At 44.3% G+C, this 19,438-nt stretch overlaps 1 protein-coding gene across 1 annotated transcript in view; it reads right to left on the bottom strand.

Moving 5' to 3' along the window:
- LASP1 (LIM and SH3 protein 1) overlaps positions 1 to 19,438 on the bottom strand; it is a 279,531-nt gene that overhangs the window by 34,977 nt on the left and 225,116 nt on the right. The window contains exons 2-3 of the mRNA XM_056863255.1: positions 14,033 to 14,122; positions 5,450 to 5,544 (exon numbers count right to left, since the gene is read on the bottom strand). Of these exons, the coding sequence (XP_056719233.1) occupies positions 5,450 to 5,544; positions 14,033 to 14,101 (164 nt within the window). The 5' untranslated portion in view covers positions 14,102 to 14,122. The remainder of the gene's footprint in view (positions 1 to 5,449; positions 5,545 to 14,032; positions 14,123 to 19,438) is intronic.

The following is a 19,438-nucleotide window of genomic DNA, read 5'->3' as shown; positions in this document are numbered from 1 at the left end:
AGCACTCACAGAATAAGGAACATACGAATCTTCCAGCACTAGAATTTAGAGCCCCATTTCATGTACTGTTGAATAGCTCCCATACAAACATACCCTGACTGGGCAATGAAAACCTACGAAGTCTACATTAAGCCATTGTGAACAGTGGATCTGAGGTTGAGCTTCTGCAGTTTACACCAACAATACCCTTAAATTGTTGATTTAGAAGCATCTAGCATTTTCACAGGACTCATCTGCCACCACAGAAGTGACTGGAGCCAAAACAGAACACAGATGCAACCCTCACACCCATGGTAAACTAGGATTTCCACCATAGCATTCTTTCTAGAAAGCTTGGTAAGAGACGAAAAAAAGAACGGCAGCCAGCCAAGACCATCTCTCCGATGCAAATTCCCTCCCCCCCTCCACAAATATATTACTGATTTTTAAGACAGCTGTTGTGCAGAAAGAAGTGCTGCATCTTCCTCCTAGGCACCGGGGGGGGGGGGTAGGAAGAGGAAATGGCTGTGCAAGTAGGCCATTTGCTTCCTGACAGCTACTCTGCAGCATTTCAAGAAAAAAAGGTCTGTTCAGTGGGGTGTAGGCAAGAAAGACAGCCTCTCCCATTAACCACAACATTCAAGCAGTCCCAATCAATGCTAGTACTTCCTTCCTTTTGAATTGAAGGAAAAATTCCTTGTTCCAATGCACTTTGGACAAGCTTGCTTATACCTCTATGATTTAACAAGATCTGGTCCACCTTGGTTTATGGTCAACCTTTCCTCCCTTTCCCAACAAACTGCAAATGGAGAATAAGATATGTTTTCATGCAATCCTGTACAATGGTTGTACTGTACAGCAGTGGCAGGATATGTATTCATTTCCAAAGAAGCAATAGATACAAGGTAGGAGGCATTGACTGAAAACACTGTAGCAACCTGGCTGGTATGAAAGCTCGTGGAAGAGACAGGTGGGAGAACCAAAAGATTGTGGTTTTGCTGGCAGACAGCTTGGGAGGGGCAGGTGGTACTATAAAAATGAATGCATTTCATGTTCACAGTTCTTGGTCAAAAATAAGATCTACATCTAAACTGTATTTAGCAGAATCCATTCTAAGGAGCCCGTTTACATTTTCAGCTGCCCCTCTTGACCCATAACATGCTCGCTCGTTTAGAGAACACACTTCAAAACTAAAATTAGCCCAATATGGCTGCATAAGCCTTTTATAACCCCAAGCCAACTATTAAATCTACCATCCTCACAGAGGTTTTGCTCACAATTTTCCTTCTCTCAAGACGAATCCTACTGCAGTCTCGCCTTCCAAGAAAAGGTTTGCTCATTTATTTTCAGTGGGGTGGGGGGGATTATTTAAAACCCAATGGAAATTTTACTCACCCATCACTTAGCTGTCATTCTCCTAATGCTGCATCTAAATAAACTCAATCCCTGCAATCAGAAACCTTTTAACTATGGTACAGATTATGACACAAATAAGGCTGGAGCTATGAATGGTAGATGAATTAAAGCAGCAAAAATAACTTTTAACCAGTGGAATTAAGAGCATTACATTTATTGAGGCTAATTTTGTTCTGCTGTGTTGTCACAGCCTTTCAGTTACTAGAAACAAACATCTCTCCCTTTCCAAAAGGTACCGTAAATGAAATGTATCCTAAAATGGTGAAAGTGCTTCCAAGCTGACTACAGGCTGAAATTTGTAGATACAAACCAAGACAATTTGGTTATAAGAAAGTTTCAAATGTGATATTTGTACACAACTTGCTCAATCTGAGGTGTGAAGGGTTCCCCAAATTATTAAGGCACTTCCACAATTGCTTACCTGAAGCTCCCTACATCAGAGGCTCACATACCCACACCTTACCTTATCGCAATCCTCACAACTAGCCTGTAAGGTAGATCAGCCTTATCCCCATACTGCAGATGGGAAGAAGGAATAGCAAGGCTGAGAGTTAGCAACTTGCCTCAAGACATCTTTGCAAGTTCATGACAGCGGCAAGTTTTCAACCAGGAAAGTTTTCATTGATCAGTCTGGTTCAGTTTTAGAGACCACTGACAGAAGAAGCCCTTGAGAACAGAGCAAACACGCCCCGTTCCCCTTCATCAGAACAGGAAAGTCTCAGATGACCCAATCAGACAGCAAGGGCTCCCATTGGAAGGCTATGTTCAGATTACCGTATGGCATCAAGAAAGCAGAGAGGAAGCCCAGCCTTCTTCCTACTGCTCTCACTGAGAAATAAGCTTCCAGCTTGGCAGGAAGCCAGAGCATGGATAGAAGAAAGCCTGTGTTAAGCATGTTTGGAAAAACAAGCTCACTTCTGCCAGCATAAACGTGGCCTTTTTTTCCTCCACGCTCCGCAGAGAATGATAGGACTTCATTGTGCAGTTCCAGTTTTTATGGAGACTGTTTAGAAAGGAGGGCCTTGTGAGCAATACTGGGAACCCCTAAGACGAGACTTTGACAGCATTTATCGTAGCTGAACCCCGCTCCCTCCTAGCCAAAATATTATGGCGGAGGGTAAATATGTAGGGGGCTCCCTGCCTTAGAATATTCCTTTTAGGCTCTTTCCAGCAAATCTTCTGCTTGAAGCTTCTCACTGGCTGAAGGGGAAATACTGCTATGGGCTCCCTCACTTTTAGAAAAGTATTTATTACAGAAGGTATAAATTATCGGCCTTCTTTTAATCTGTATGTTGTTTTAATTTTGTGTTTTAACTCATGTCTGATACATAGTGTTGGAAGCTGCCCTGAGCCCAACTTGGGTTGGGAAAGGGCGGGGTACAAATTGAATAAAATAAATAAAAGCACAGGAATGGGACAAGGAACAATACCTCAGTCAGCGTGGCACAGTGGTTAAGAGAAACCTGCTGGGTGACCTTGGGCCAGACACCGTTCTCTCAAAACTCTCTTAACCCCTGCGGAGGCAGGCAATGGCAAACTACCTCCGAATGTTTCTTGCCCTGAAAACCCCACAGGGTCGGCTGCAACTTGACGGCACTTTACACACATACAGAGCTTTTCGGGCACTGCTTATGTGTTTCAAAGTATGTCTTTCCTGCTGTTAGGGTTAAAATTACGGGTTGCCCCACCCAATTAAAGAACTCTTAGTCAATCAGGCAGGTTTTAATATATTAAATTGAATATATTTGCATAAGAAGGTAATAGATCTAAGAAAAGCACATATGTCAGCAAGTATTATATTAAAAATGGAATTCCCTTCTGAAAAAGAAAAGGGGACTACTGGTTCTTCAAACATGGTGCCCCCACTACTTGTGGTTTTATTTTTAACTGAAAATAAAAAATTTAAACATTCTTGCCTGATTAATGGAAACACTCCTTAAAAGTCAACTAATGACTAACTTAGGATTTTTTCCATGCTAAACATTTTGTATTACTCAGAGATAAACCATGTTAAATAATAAACCAATAAATAGTAAACCAAACAAAAACCAAGGCTCTTGAGAATAAAGTTTCATGCTACACTCCTTGGGTTGCAAGACAAATTCTGCACTGCAAAACTGGGCATAGGGTCTAGGGGTGGGAGGGCCTGGCAGACCTGTTCCCTTCTTGCTCTGGACTTGGACCTTTGGTGTCCTCAAAAACTATCACACTGCTCCTGTGTATGTGCACTTCCCAAATTCCTATTCAAAGGCAGTCCCTAGCCTGTGGCTCTGTCCCATTATTCCTTATCTTCCCATCAAACAGCGTCTACATTCTTTGCCTTATGAGTAACAGGATATGAACGTAGCTCACAGTACAGCCCATTCTCATAGAGAAGGCAGGCGAAACAGAAAACCCAAGCTTGGCGAGGTGCTAGTAGCCTGAAGGAGTTGCATTATGGTGAGGGGACACCCATCTTGGCCACTAGAGAGTCGGGAGGGGGCGGCTGGCTTTACTTTCCTAGATTGAAGCCCCTCTCCCACTGGGAGACGCTACATTTATTCAGGTACACCGCTAGACACACAGAGAGCGCACTGGGGAAAACCCATGGCAATGCACAGTTGGTGCTGGTCCCTCTTAGCTATGTAGGTCAGAGAGATCAGTATAAACTGAAGCATCGCATATGTCCGGACAGCTTAAGTAGGTAATGGTAGGTGGCATAACTGGAAATGTCGAAACAAGGCCTCTATCAGCATTCAGAGATAACTGGATGCGCCTTGTTAGCGGAAAATAGTTTCATTCTTTTTGTTACCACTAAGTTAATCTCATAGATGCTCCCAGTGGAGCAATATTAATTTTTCCATCTCTGAGGTTGCCAAACAGCAGGCATGGATTAAGGACTGTAGCAGCAGTCACTCCTTTCACAGGATTCTCACAAGGTTGTTTTATATCAGCAGACCACAATTAATCCCAGCGTTTCTGGTCTCTTGTGTTACTATTTCTTACGTTTATATACCGCCACTTATTTCTGTCTTCAGAGCAGACCAATGTGAGTTTACTGACGTTTAACAGTTTAAAGTGTTTTCACTCATGTAGCAGATGATATAAACAACAAGCTTTCGAGGATTAATACCTAAATTCGATTACCAAGGTTTTCACTGCTAGGAGAAAACATCAGTACCCTTTTGACATTTTTAGAACTCTGTTTCCAAGTGAAACGCTCTTACCCAGGGCCTTATGCAGTACAATGTGAATTATAAGCAATATTGGATTTTTAAAAATCTCCAAGTATACAACTCTGATGGCAGATACATTATGAAAATGGTAGATGTTTCCAGAGGACACCAATATTTAAGCACCAACTGTGTTTTGCATGGTTTCCTGTCTTGCACACATAGCTACTGTTTTCTTCATGCCAGGATTAGCAGCCTATTTAGATACATTTTTAAACTTTATAACTAAAACAATTAACACTTAAATAGTGTATTACCACCACATTAATTGCGGAAGAAATTAGTTCCATTTAAGTAAATATATACTAAAAAATACACAGCCTATGTCTACAGTATAAACAGCAATTATTCTCTAATCTGGTGTTTACATAAAAATCATCATAGTCTATACTCTGAGTGAGTAAACCCTCACCTTAAAAAATAGCATTTCATTCATTTCAGAAAAGAAATATGGAGGATTTTCTCCCACCAAAATGGAAACAATCTTTTCTGCTTCTCTACCTAACCATCTATGCGTAGACTGTGAACATTCCATCAAAGAGCATGATATTCTGTGCTCTCTATTCTCACCGAACCCTAGTACTGCTAATTATATAAGGACTCCTACAGAAATACTATCCACATGGCAGACAAGGCTTTGGAAGGGTGACAGAAGACCAAGTAAGATTAAGGATGCTCTAAAGTACAGGTATTAGCTCAGTTGCCCTGCTCATCTTTCCTTTGCTAAGGAAGCCCAGCACGCGAACATTTAGGCTTACTGATCCACACAACCCCTTGTATTATATTTTTCACATTTAGCACAACCAAGAATGGAAGAGGCAGTAGCATTATAAGCAACTTACGCATTGCAGTATGGCTTCTTCTCATAGCCCTTGTAGTTTTTCATGTTGAGGGTCATCTTGCAGACCTCGCAGTGGAAACATGCTTTATGCCAGAACTGGGGGGGAAATGAGAAACAAGAGTTGACAAATGCAAAAAAAAAAAAAAAAAAACACCTTCTAATTTGACTACTGCTTCCTACCTGAAGGATGTTATTTGGTCTAGAAATGGTATTTTGAGCAAGGTTAGCATTCTAGGCAGGATTATTTTTAGTGTGCCCCACACCATACAATGCCTGATAAGAAATACACTCACGGTTCTTTCTATTGTGGTTACTCAACCCAAAATACTGTGTTTAATGAAAGACTAGGGACAATATTCATGAGTGTTCAGCTACTCGCAACTTGTTTGTTTTTAAGAAACAAGCATTACCAGCTTACACAATTTGGTCAGCCCTAAGAAAACTGTTATACTGACACAAGTTTGAACCTTAAAAGGAAATATTTGCAACCTGTTACACAGCTGCAGCAAGAGGCCTCTCATCAGACAGGAAGTTGCCTTATGCAGCCTTAGCACAAGAAACAATCTTGATACGCCAAGGAAGGTCTCCCTTTACAGTAACTTTGAAGCCAACTAAGGCTTCCCATCTGGTCTCAGAAGATGGCGCCTCCTCATGAAAGATTGATGAAGGAGCAGCCTCAATTTCCAGATGCATACTTAAAGGGAATAATGTTTTTGTTTTGCTGATGTGAGGATGAAGGAGATTCTTTGATGCCCTGGAACCCCAGACTAAAATGAGTTAGCTGAGAGGAGCCCTCTGGCTTCACACTGCACTAAGGAGGAAGCAGACGGGTAACAGGCAGCATTGTCATCAACCAAGAACTGCACTGACAGCAAATGGAAAATGCCCATCACATACGTCACCTGAAAAGGGCATCACAATATGAACTGGCAAACTCTGTTGCCATCAAGAGATTCCAAGTTTTGTGGCTCACAACAGAAGACAGTCATGCATCTCCACTAAATGCTTCCTCCTTCTGAAAGTCCATCCTAACTTCTTTCAACTTCCACAGCCTGAACACCGGTTCATGTAACCTGTTCATGCAAGCTAGGCAAATTTAACCAGTCTCTTCTTTTTCCTTAAACACACAGCAAATTCTAAAGATGAGTTTGAGAGATTTCAGGATTAACAGCACAGGGTATATGTTGGGCATCATGAACTACAATATACATGTTCAGGAAGGCTCACTGGCAGCTGTGCAGAGAGGGGCAGAGGTTCCAGGGCTATCTACATCCAGGGGTTTAAAATGTGTTGTAAATGTGGCATTCTCAAGGAAAATATTTAACAGCATTTACGATTTACTCAGAAAAAGTCAACATTTCAGAAATAACATGCGAAAAGCAGATTGCTTTAAGAAAGAAAAATTGGAGCAATTTTATTTTGGCAAGGAAAAACCACATAAAAATATAGACACGCATGTTGTTCTACAACCTCCCCGCCCTTCCAGCAACGAGCAAAAAGCCATACAGGGCTATGGGCAAGAACACAGGAGGTGCGGGTTAATTCACTGTTACAAGCCCAGAAATCCCACAACCACAGAGCCTTGACTGGTTCATAAATCACTCTAACACAACTTCTCTATAGGCGTGAGGATTAGAAACTTGCTTTAAACAGAAGTGAACAAGCCTCAATTCTGGCGAGATTAATGGATGTCATGTGAGGTAGAATCAATGGTCATATGAGCACACCTTTTTGGATTTTAGACCTCTTTCTGTTCAAAACCAGTCAGGAGTATTTCCTTTATCAAGTACAAAGGTTACAGATTTGCAAAACAATCATTACCAGGCAGCAAACACCACTCTTATGCTTAATGTCCAAATGCATGGCTGGGTTTAGTACTCTTAAACCACTCATGTTCAGAATACTTAGCAGCCACCACTGAAGCAACTATGGAGATTCTGGTGTGAATTAAAGAGCCACACCCAATATTTAAATATCACCACAACCCAACATGACAGAAGCAGGTAATGACTCAGTATTGGAGCAAAGGATGTCTTCCTCACTTTGACTGCCTAGGGCAACGGATTTACGCCTTCACCTGTCGACCAACTCCTTTTTGCAGAAATTTTCTACATTCTTCAGTTCAGCAGACCGCTCAAGTTCCCAGCAGGAAAAACCTGTTCTCTCCATTTCCCTGTGATGTAACTAATTTCACGCTCTTATCATGACATTTTATTTCATTTAAGATCTGTATTGTGTTTTTTTTCTTTTTTGTGGTCCGCAGTACTCAAAGGTAAAGATAATTCCTCCCCAAACCCAAGACTTGACACAGTGACATGTGAAGTATACCTAAAATTTTGGCCTTTGCAGAACTGGCCTCATATTGCTGACTTTTTTTGTAGGCAAAATTGTACAATTGATTCCCTGTGCAGATTTGTTTTGTTCATTGCAAAATATCCAGACGTTCAGGCAATAACAAATTTTTCTACACCAAGAGACACAAATAGCTCTTCAAAACCACCAAGAGACACCAAGAGACACAAATAGCCTTCCCACCTCCTGCATGTATGCGGACTTCAGGCAGTTTGCAAACTGCATTTCAAAAATACACAGCCAAGAAGAAACTGCTCATTCAAGTCATTAATAGCAGCAAAACAGTATGCCACCAAGTATGTACCACTTGAGAGCTTGTAACCACATAGCTATTTCCTTTGAGGCCCTTTTCCTACAGCAGTATATTGAGAACCCCTGGTCTACACCAGAGGTCTCCAACCTTATGGAGCCTGTAGGGACATTTGGAATTCTGACACAACATGGTGGGTACAACAGCAAAATGGCTGCCGCAAGAGGAGGAGCCAGCCACAAAATGACTGCCACAGTTTAACTGCAGTAGATCCTTGTGCTGTGCAGGCAGCTGCTGCCAAAGCAACATTTTAAAAAATCTGCACAGCCAATCAAATCTCCAGTAGTGAATCAGAAGCCTTGCTGGGCACAAGTCCTACCCGTCCCCACTCACTTCCTAAAAACACTTGGCAGGCGCCAAAAGAAGGTGTTGGCGGGTGCCGTGGCACCCACAGGCATCATGTTGGGGACCCCTGGTCTACACTGTGTACAGTGCTCTAGATGTTAAAGAACATTTGTTAACTGGTTAGTCTGTATTTTTTTTAAATCTCTGAACTATTTGAGATCAGTTAAAGTTAGGAGGAACTAAAAACATATGCCTCCACTGCTTATCTGTGTGAAAATTAGAATGGACTTCACTCTTCCCATACTGGAAGCCCCTTTGCTCACCAGAGAATGTGGGTACATCTAAATTGTAGAAAGCACAGGCACAAAAAAGAATCTTCATACAACTCCACCCAATACAGTCCAAAAGAAAAAAGATGAAAGGACAGTACTTCACACCATGCAAGATTAATACAGAAATCAAACACCATTTCTTGACGTAGCTAACACAGATATCCCCAACACAGCGTGTGTTTGTGTAAATACTGCTATAAACATGGCTGTCAAGTCACAGCTGACTTATAGCGATCTCGTAGGGTTTTCAAGGCAAGAGGCGTTTGGAAGTGGTTTGCCATTGCCTGCCTCCGCATTGCCTGCCATTGCCTGATACTCCTTGGAGGTCCCCCATCCAAATACTAGCCAGAGTCAGGGTGAGGACTGGTGCAAGTAGAGATTTGAACCTGGATTTACCAGGTCCTAGTCCGACACCTTAACCACTACACCACACTGGCTCTCTGGTAATTCTAATCCACCTCAAATGTTCATTAGAAAAAAGAGGAGGAAAAAAATTATAAAACAGTTGGTATGTAAAATACAGCTTATCATCACTTCTAATTCAATCAGGATTTTATGGCCGAATACAAGGTACACCAATAATGTGCCACTGAATTAGCTGTGGTTTCAAAAAGTAGTTTCTACAAAATTATCAAGCACCACTTTATATCCCACATTCCAGACCATTCAAAAAACTCAGTTCTGATTTGAATAAGATTAGTCCTTAAAAACACCTCACAGTGGAAGTGAATGTTTAAAATACTACAGCCAGAAGTTTCCCCAAACACTTTTTAAAATAACCTACCAATTGCAGTTATAATAAAGCCACCAAAATCACAATACCAACTATGTACAATACCAGGAAGTGGGAGTTACATGAAATGTGTTATCTATAAAGCTGATAGGATAGGGGTTTGCTCACTACAGAAAATCAAACTAAAGTGAAGTTTTGTATATAACGTGTGTCAGTTAGCTCCCTATAAGGAAGTGAATCATAATGTATTAACATTTCCCCCTGTAACATCTGTCTAATGCAGTTTTCAATTTACATGGCTTATGATCTAAGCAACTGGATATAGTCACGATGTGAGCTGATCAAGGGAGTCTACACGGCACAATTTAGTACCAGCAGAAAGATCACCTGAAGCAGCAATGCTCAACCTGGTACCCAGGCGAAGTCCCAAAATAATTCAGAACACATGGAACTCCAAACATATGACTGAGTTCCATAGGAATCTCTACTTGAGTTGAACTCATCTGCAGTGGGGCGGGGGGGGGGCACCTGTCAGAGGTGTAAACTTGAGATAGATCCTTTCCTTCTTCTACTCCCCTTTGGAAGTACTTCCAAAAAGTAAGTTCAATTCTGACTAAAAATGAAAACCAGAACAGCTTGCTCTGAATAGAACTAGGTCAAGGTGGCTACTGGCTATCTTGCACTGTTAAATTATATCCCACTACTGTGTTAAAGGAAAGGGTTCTCACTGTCTACAGTTTACACAAGAAATCTCAGCAACAATCAATACTGGAGTGAGACTCCTCTACCTCCTAAGGTAAAGGTCCCCTGTGCAAGCACCGGGTCATTCCTGACCCATGGGGTGACATCACATCCTGACATTTCCTAGGCAGACTTTGTTTGCGGGGTGGTTTGCCAGTGCTTTCCCCAGTCATCTTCCCTTTACCCCCAGCAAGTTGGGTACTCATTTGACCGACCTCGGAAGGATGGAAGGCTGAGTCAACCTTGAGCCAGCTACCTGAAACCAACTTCCGTCGGGATCAAAATCAGGTCATGAGCAGAGCTTTTGACTGCATTACTGCAGTTTAACACTCTGCTCCACGGGGCTCCTAGGCACATATATATTAACAACCCTAACATGGCAATAGTTCTGTACACCTTGCCACTGTCAAGAAAAGTGGTGTACAGCATAAGCAGCACTGGAAAAATCCCAGATCCTGATACTATATTAACTAAGTACCTAAGAATTTTGACCTTTCAGTGAGGGGAGGGGGGAGGAAATACAAGGGTAATTACTAAATGCACACAACTATAAGATGCAAGCTACCCACAGAAAAGGGCAGCCGCTACTCAGTACTTTGGTTCCTGCTTTTCCTTTAAATCCAGAGACCTCTACACAGAGCATCCTCTTTTTCAGAGGGATAAGGAACCACATCCATACTTGACAACTGTCTATCCACAGGAAGCTTTCAACAGATAAGGAACTCAAGCTCCAGTTAGATAATGATGGCAAACCTGATTCTTTTAAACCCAAGACTTATTCTTACAGCAAAAAAGGGACAAGAAGCTGGGCAAGGCTAAGCTCTCTCTCATCTGTAGCTTACTTCTCCACAGTCTGATCCCCTAGGTGCGTTTTTTCCCCTCAGCCAAGCTCAAACACCATTACAGGGAGTTAAGTGGTAGCCATAGGCAGGGTACAGCCCTCTCTATGTACCCTTGAGGAAACTGGGGTTTAACAACTTGTTTTGCCATGATCACATCTAGCATGACCATCAGCTCACCCAGAATATGGCAGGAAGGCAAGACGCAGAACCTCTTTATTTTGGAATCTTGTGTTGAGACATCTCCCTTTTCATATAAAAGACAAGCCACACAGAGATCTGCCTGGAGGTAACAACCCTCAAATGCAGGTATCAGCAACCAAGACACAAACCAGAACTGACATTTTCACTGGGGTGGCAGCACAGTGTAATTATGTTATTTTGATACTGACAAACACACACAACTGATTTCTCCTAAACTATGGGGTACTACAGGTAAGAGACTGAAATTTAATATATTTGGAAGCTACCATAACTGCACAACAAGGAATCAATTCTTACAAGAGATTTATAAAACCAATTTGAAGTTCTGAAAGTTAAAAACACTAACAATCAATTTGAAAGGTGGAGGCAGGAGACCAGACTATAATGTAAAGAAGATGAGAGCTAGTTATTCCCTAAGAATCTTTCTTTTCATTTTGTCTGCTGAGACACCCAACTGTGTTTGTAACTGTAGAATAAAATAAGCACTAGAAAAAATCTGTTAATGGTTCATCAGGAGCAAATTTTAAAACACTGAAGAAAAAATTCAGAAAATGTGGCAATGACACGTATTTTTTTTCATACCAACAGCCATCAAGGCAGTTCAAAAACTTTTTTGACCTTGGCAATCAAATCTGGAACATTCCCAACACCAATTCAGTTGTTCCATGTTTTTTTTCCTTTGCAACATAAAATAGAGGAATCGAGAAGGTGCTGTTCTCCAGCAGTCTTTTTTACGCCACTCTTAGAAAATAGAGAAGAAACACTATTAGAAATGTAAGCAAACATACATGTACTGAACTTACCAGCAGCTTAACAAAGAAAAGAGGCAGGAAAAAGTCAGGTTTGGGGCGTGCTATGTTTATTTAGGTGAGCTCAACTCACACAACTTCCTTCTAAAGGAGAATACTCTAATATGGAAGGTCTGCATTGGTAGCCATCCTTCACAGGGAAAATAGAAATCTAAAAGGGTGCAGGTATAAGATTTATATACACACTTGCTGTCATTTGTCCTGTTGATACTGCATGCTTAAGGACTGCAGAACAGTCTTCTGTTTCTGTCCCCTAAAACCAGGTATTTCCCAAAAGGAAGACATTGGTGTGGTTACAATGTGTTAATTCCCAGTTATTCTAGCCCCTGACTCCCATTCCATCGAAAATCTTAGCTGCCTAGCCTTTTGACCAGAAGGGAAATTACCCCCACCCCCACCCACAGCTTATCACAGCTCAATGACATATGTGGGACCAAACATCTGCAACCTACCAAGTCACTTCATCCCCAGAGGAACCAGCTGTTACCACGCATCATCAGTCTTATCAAACCCTTCCTATTCTGCCTCTTTCTATAATCCCCCCCAAAAGTCAACCACTAAATTGCATTCCTGACTGACGCAGGCCAGATATAAACCATTATCTTTCACCTACCTAAAGCAAACCAGTTATCCTCCCCAGGCAAAACAAAAACAAAACCACAAAACACAGCCTCCACACCCCATTCCTCTGGTGTGCCTCAAAAGTGATTTCCTTGTCACTTACACCACTAAATGCACCTTAACAACACACACACCCTGTTTATTCAGCCCCTCTATGGTCCCACCAGAACTCTGCACTTGTTGTCTTCATACAGCAACCTGTTAGCCCCCCCAGCCTACCCCCTCCCTTCTCCCAGGCACCTCGCCCTCCTTCACCCCCAAAGGCCCCCCTTCCCCTCCCATTGCGCCTTTCACACACTTCCTTATTCTCACCGCCTCCAACTCTCCTTCCCGCATTCCTCACTTTGGGGCCTGCATTGCTTCCCTGCCAGTTTCCTCCAGCACCCCCTTCCCCTCCCTTATCCAGCCCACCCACAAGTTGCCCCCTTCTTCTTCCTTATCCATCTCTAAGTTACCCTTTCCCTACCCGCAAGTTGCCCCCTTCTCCTTCCTCACCCAACCCCCAACCCACCCAAGTTAAACCCTTTCCCTCCCTTCTCCGACCCCATTACCCTCCCATTCTCCAACCTCCAATCCACTCCAAGTTACCTCTTCTCCTTCCTTACCCAACCCCAATCCACCCAAGTTAAACTGATTTTCTCCCTTCTCCAACACCCAATCCACCCCAAGTCACCCCTTCCCTTGCCTTCTCCACCCCCAATCCACCCCAAGTTACCCCCTTCCCCTGCCTCCTCCACTCCCAATCCACACCTTCCCTTGCCTTCTCCACCCCCAAATTACCCCTTCCCCTGCATTCTCCACCCCAACTTACCCAAACTTTCCCCTTTCCCAACCCACCCAAGTTAAACCCTTTCCCCTCCCTTCTCCGACCCCATTACCCCCTTTCCCTCCATTCTCCAACCTCCAAACCACTCCAAGTTACCTCTTCTCCTTCCTTACCCAACCCCAACCCACCCAAGTTAAACCGTTTTTCTTCCTTCTCCACCCCCAACCCACCCCAAGTTACCCCCTTCCCCTGCCTCCTCCACTCCCAACCCACCCCTTCCCTTGCCTTCTCCACCACCCCCAAATTACCCCTTACCCTGCCTTCTCCACCCCAACCCACCCAAACTTCCCCCTTCCCCAACCCACCCAAGTTAAACCCTTTCCCCTCCCTTCTCCAACCCCCGTCCACCTTTCCCCTCCTTCAGTAACCCTTAAATGACCCTCCCCCCCCGCTCTTCCTTACCCGACCCCCTTCCCCTCCCTCAATTCCACAACGCCCCTTTCCTGCCCCCCCACTCCGTCCCACAGGTCGGTTGCCGCTCCCCCACCTGCGGCCTGTCTCCTCTCCCCCCCCCCCCCATCGCAGCACCCACCTTGTCGAGGCAGTTCACCTTCTCGGTCGGGTACACGATCTTGCCGCAGCGGGCGCAGCTGGGGTTCATGGCGGCCGGAGCTGAGGGGCGCTGGCGGCGGCGAAGGGAAGGGAGAGGAAGAGGCGGCGGCGGCGAGGGACGACTCTCGGGTGCCCGCGGAGAAATGTGCGCGCCTGCGGGGGTGAGGCGAAGAAGAAAGGGGGGGGAGAAGCCGCCCCGGCAACGTCTGGCAGCGACTGAGGGGAGGGAGGGAGGGGCGAGGCGGGCGGCGGCGGCGGCTGGGCTCCTCGTCCGCCTCCGCCCTCTTCCTCGTCAGCACGCGCGGAGGAGGGGGGGGCTCGCGGGCGGGGAGGAGGAGGAAGGAGCGAGGGGCGGGGCCCGGTCGCGTGCGTGCCCCGGAGCAACGGCCGAGAGGGGCGTGTGCGCGCGCAGGAGGGGAAGAAGGCGGGTGTGGCTGCGTGTGTGTGTAAACGCCCGAGAAGTGGGCGGGTCTCTCTCGCTCTCTCTCTCTCGCTCTCTCAGGGGTCACAGTCTCGGGCGGTTAGGAATCCTCCATGTGCGGAGCGGGAAGGAGGGACGGTTGGAAAACACCGATTTTTTTTTTAAAAAAAAACTTTAAAATGTGTGTGTGTGTGTGTATATATATATATATATATAAATTTTTAATATATATTATTTTTAAAATAATTATTTTTAAAAATATTTTTTTAAAAATAAATTAAGAATAAATATCAAATATAAAGGTAAAAATAAAGATTACAATAAATATAAAAATAAATATGAATAGTATTAGATAAATAAATTAAGAATAAATGTAAAATAAAAGATAAAAATAAAGATTACAATAAATATAAAAATAAATATGAATAGTATTAGATAAAGAATAAATATAAAATAAAAGAAAGATTAAAATATATATATATATATATATAAATATATAAATATAAATATTTTTTAAATATTTTTTTTTAAAAAAATTCTCCCTTCTGTCAAAAACCATCGTGCTTTCTGCGCATGAACACGTGAAGCTGCCTTATACTGAATGAGACCCTTGGTCTGTTGAAGTTACTATTGTCTACTCAGAACCACAGGCTGAGGTCTATTCACGTCACCTACTTGCCTGGTTCCTTTAACTGGAGATGCTCGGGGATTGAACCTGGGACCTTCTGCGTGCCAAGCAGATGCTCTACCACTGAGCCACAGCCCCTCCAATAAAAGTTGAAAGAAGCTAGAAGATGTCTCTTCCCCCCCCCCCCTTCTGCTTGCAGGGTTGCCTTTTAAAGCATAGGTGGAGGGAGTTCCATGGACGGAAATGGTGTTTGTGTGTGTGGAAGGGGGGGAACCTGCTTCGCTTGTTGAATTATGAGGCTCTTAATTCTCTGAGCACAGTTTAATCCCTTCCTCCCTACAGGGAGCTCAGGGTGACTTGCATAGTTCTCCTGAGCCTCGTTTGTCTTCACAACAACCCTGTGAGTTGGGTTGCCAGCCTCCAGGTACTACCCGGCGACCTCCCACTATTACAACATCTCCATCCGACAGAGATCAGTTCCCCTGGAGAAAAAGGCCGCTTTGGCAATTGGACTCTATGGCATTGAAGTCCCTCCCCAAACCCTGCCCTCCTCAGGCTCCGCCCAAAAAACCTCCCGCCGGTGGGGAAGAGAGACCTGGCAACCCTACCTGTGAGATCTGCCAAGGAAGCTGCGTGATAAAATGGTGGCAAGGGGGAATGATATAAACTCCAGGTATTTCCCAATCAATGGGTCCCCATTGAGGAGAAAGGCAGGATACAAATGAAGTAAACAAAGTGCGAGGGGGGGCTTGAACAACAGACTCCTTGTGGGGAGCCAGTGGTCTATTGGTTAGAGTGTCGGAATACCTCCTGGAGACCCTGTTAGAATCCCCCTGACTCAACCATGGAAGCTCTCTGGGTAACCGTGAGCCAGTCACGCTCAGTCTAACCTATGTCACAGGTAGGGTTGCCAACCTCCAGGTGGTGGCTGGAACATAAGGAAGGCCATGCTGGATCAGACCAAGGCCCATCAAGTCCAGCAGTCTGTTCACACAGTGGCCAACCAGGTGACTCTAGGAAGTCCACAAACAAGACGACTGCAGCAGCACCATCCTGCCTGTGTTCCAAAGCACCTAATATGATAGGCATGCTCCTCCGATACCAGAGAGAATAGGTATGCATCATGACTAGTATCCATTTTGGCTAGTAGCCATGAATAGAGATCAGTTCACCTGGAGCAAATGGCCGCTTTGGCAATTGGACTCTGGGGGTTACCGCACTTTGTATTCCCAGTGATGTATTAAGAGTTTGAAAATGCTATAAAAAACATTGCCTTAAAAGGGTTTTTGGATACCACGGCTTATAAATGGTTGGAAGACGTCTTCACAGCTAAAGGGGCCAAACAAAGTGCGAACAGTATTTTTTATAACAATTTCAAACTCTTAATACATTAGTGGGTATACATAGAAAGTGCGAACAGTATTTTTTATAACATTTTCGAACTCTTAATACATCGCTGGGAATACAAGTGCGGTAACCCCCTATGGCAGGGGTATCAAACTAACTTGTTACGAGGGCCTGATATGACATAAATGTCACTTGGTCAGGCCAGGCCATGCCTCTCTAGGCCAGATCAGGAGTGGGGGCATGGCTGGCTTGCTGGCTGGATAAGAGCGGGATAAGAGAGCCATCGTGGTGTAGTGGTTAAGAGCGGTGGACTCTGATCTGGAGAACCTGGTTTCATTCCCCACTCCTCCACATGAGTGGCAGAAGCTAATCTAGTGAACTAGATTTGTTTCCCCACTCCTACACACGAAGCCTGCTGGGTGTCCTCGGGCAAGTTACAGCTCTGTTAGAGCTCTCTCAGCCCCACCTACCTCACAGGGTGTCTGTTGTGGGGAGGGGAAGGGAAGGTGATTGTAAGCCTGTTTGAGTATCCCTTAAGTGGTAGAGAAAGTCGGCACATCAAAAACCAACTCTTCTTCTTCAAGGGGCAGGATCCGGCCCTCCAGCTTTATATTTGACACCCCTGCTCTAAGACATTGAAGTCCCTCCCCTCACCAAAGCCCACCCACAGGCTGTGCCCTCAAAATCTCCAGGTATTTCCCAATCCGGAGCTGGCAACCCTACTCACAGGGTTGTCGTGAGGATAAAATGGAGGAGAGGGGAATGATGTAAGCCATTTTGGGTGCCCACTGGGAAGGAAAGCATAATATAAATATGTCAATATAGGCACAGGAGTTGTGGGCACCATCTTTAACAGCATCGTGTCCTCTACTCAGAAAAGCACAAATCGAGCTGCGGATGGGAAAATGGGGGCCAGCCTATGTCTCCTATGTGCTTGGAAGGTTGTGTGAAAACCAGGAGTTCAACAGACACAGGAATCTGCCCACCTGCAGAGAAACTGCCCATGGAGGAGAGCTCTTAAAATTCTGCATGTAAGCAGCCATTTGAAAGAGCCGGGAGGCGTCTAACCAGAGCCCAAAGCTGTGATTGTAATGCCAAAGGGCCCTTCCGGATCCTGTGAATGCAAAACTTCTTCCTGTTGACTGCCAAACATGTGTTCCTTTGGGAATCCAACCTGTACAGAGCTTAACTTGTATTTACCAGGAGCAAGCCCTAATGTGTTAACTAGTGGGGCTTCAGTAAGTCTACATAGGGCTGCAACCCAATCATGGGACTGTTTACTTGGAAGCAACAATTAACAGCCCTACTCGATATAATTGTCTTTTAACCGTTTTGAAAAGGCTACATTTTAATATTTCCATTCGTTTTTGTAACCCTTTGTATTGTGATTTTATGCCATTAAAGGAATGACGATGATACTTGGAAGCACATCCCACAGTGTGCAACTTGGCTTACTCCCAAATGAGTTAAGCTCCTGTTTTTCAAAGATGCTGGGGGGAAAATGTCACCTTACTTTCGTCGGCCACAAGCACCTACTTCTCTAACCACTCCCCCCCCCCAATTCTAACTGCCCACATTCTGCTCTTTCCTCCTCTCCCTGGCAAATCATGTCATCTGAACAGGGACAGACATAAAGTGTTGTTTCAAATTCTACCAGTTAGATAACAATCATTCATTGGATTGGGAAGAGGCCAGAACACTAAGGCCATTTATGCTTGGTAATTAGCAGCGCGTTCCAGGCTGAAGTGCCCCGCAGATTTTTTTTTAGTTTTCCACTCTGAACCGTCATTCAGGAAGTGACTGTGAAGCCGACGCGTATCTGCTTCACATTTCTTAAGAGGCCCTTTAATGCGACCTTTTGTGTTTGCTCCGCCCCTGCATCGAAGAATCCCCCCAAGGAAGCATGCAAAATCACAGCTGTGCTGTTAGCTATGCAAATGGTGGTTGCTAATGGAAGGAACGAAGGAGCAGGCGAGTGTATGTGTGTGTGTGTAATTTCTCCTTTTGCGTCGGGAACGTGAATAGGCATTTTAAAGGTCGCATTTATAAAAAGAACTTTGAGCGAGCATCAACATTGACCCTGCATAAATGGCCTGAGTTTCCAAAATGCTTAATAAATAGATTACAGTCTCACACATCCAATGCCCATTTTTGTTACTTTTTCGCTGTCTTCTTCCTAACCACACTCGCCAACGGATCGATGACTATCTTATTAAAAAAAAAACCTGCTAAATTCTATTCCATCAATTGATGAGAGAACAGGCAAAGGAAACAACAAGTTGACACTATAGCTACTACACCACATTTGGACTGGAGGCCTTTCCAACTGGAAGGAAGAGGAACCTAAACTGACAATCATTATGATACCTGCATTGCAGAATCCACTCTGATTACTGGACGGCCTGAGATTATTTGGGCCCCAAACCCACAATACTGAATTAAGGATTGTGGCTGGGAGCCTAATGCTGTTTTGAATAGCCCCTCCGTCTCAACCGTAACCAGCATTCTTTCCCCACGTTTACACTGGCAAAATCGCACACAAAGGCACCCTTCCCTCGTTTGACAACTGATCTCTCTATCCTGGCAACAACGGGGACAGAAAAACATGTCCCATACAATGTCTCACAAGCCTGGCTTGGGCTTTGCTCCGGAGAATGCTCGGTTGGTGATTAATTCAGCCCTGCCCTTCCATATCAATACTGCTCGTCAGGGAAAGAAAGCAAAGAATCCGAGTCTAGACATGAGCCACTTCATAACATGACAAAGGGTGTCTTGTGCCTCTGTTTCCGGCTTGAACAAGGGAAGTGCAGCAGAGATCTTACTTGCAATGAGATCCATGTGCCCCCTCCCCCCATGACTGCAACACGGGGGAATCTCTGAGATCCAGTGGCGCTTTAGAAAACGCAGTTTGAAATCCTTGTCTGTGTATTTCTTTAAGGGAAAAAACAGGTGCTTGGAGTTACGTCTGTTTGAAAAAGAGCGGGGTGGGG

Source organism: Euleptes europaea, chromosome 18 (genome assembly GCF_029931775.1).
Source record: "Euleptes europaea isolate rEulEur1 chromosome 18, rEulEur1.hap1, whole genome shotgun sequence".
NCBI classification, from domain to species: domain Eukaryota; kingdom Metazoa; phylum Chordata; class Lepidosauria; order Squamata; family Sphaerodactylidae; genus Euleptes; species Euleptes europaea.
This window is presented reverse-complemented; position numbering and strand designations above follow the sequence as displayed.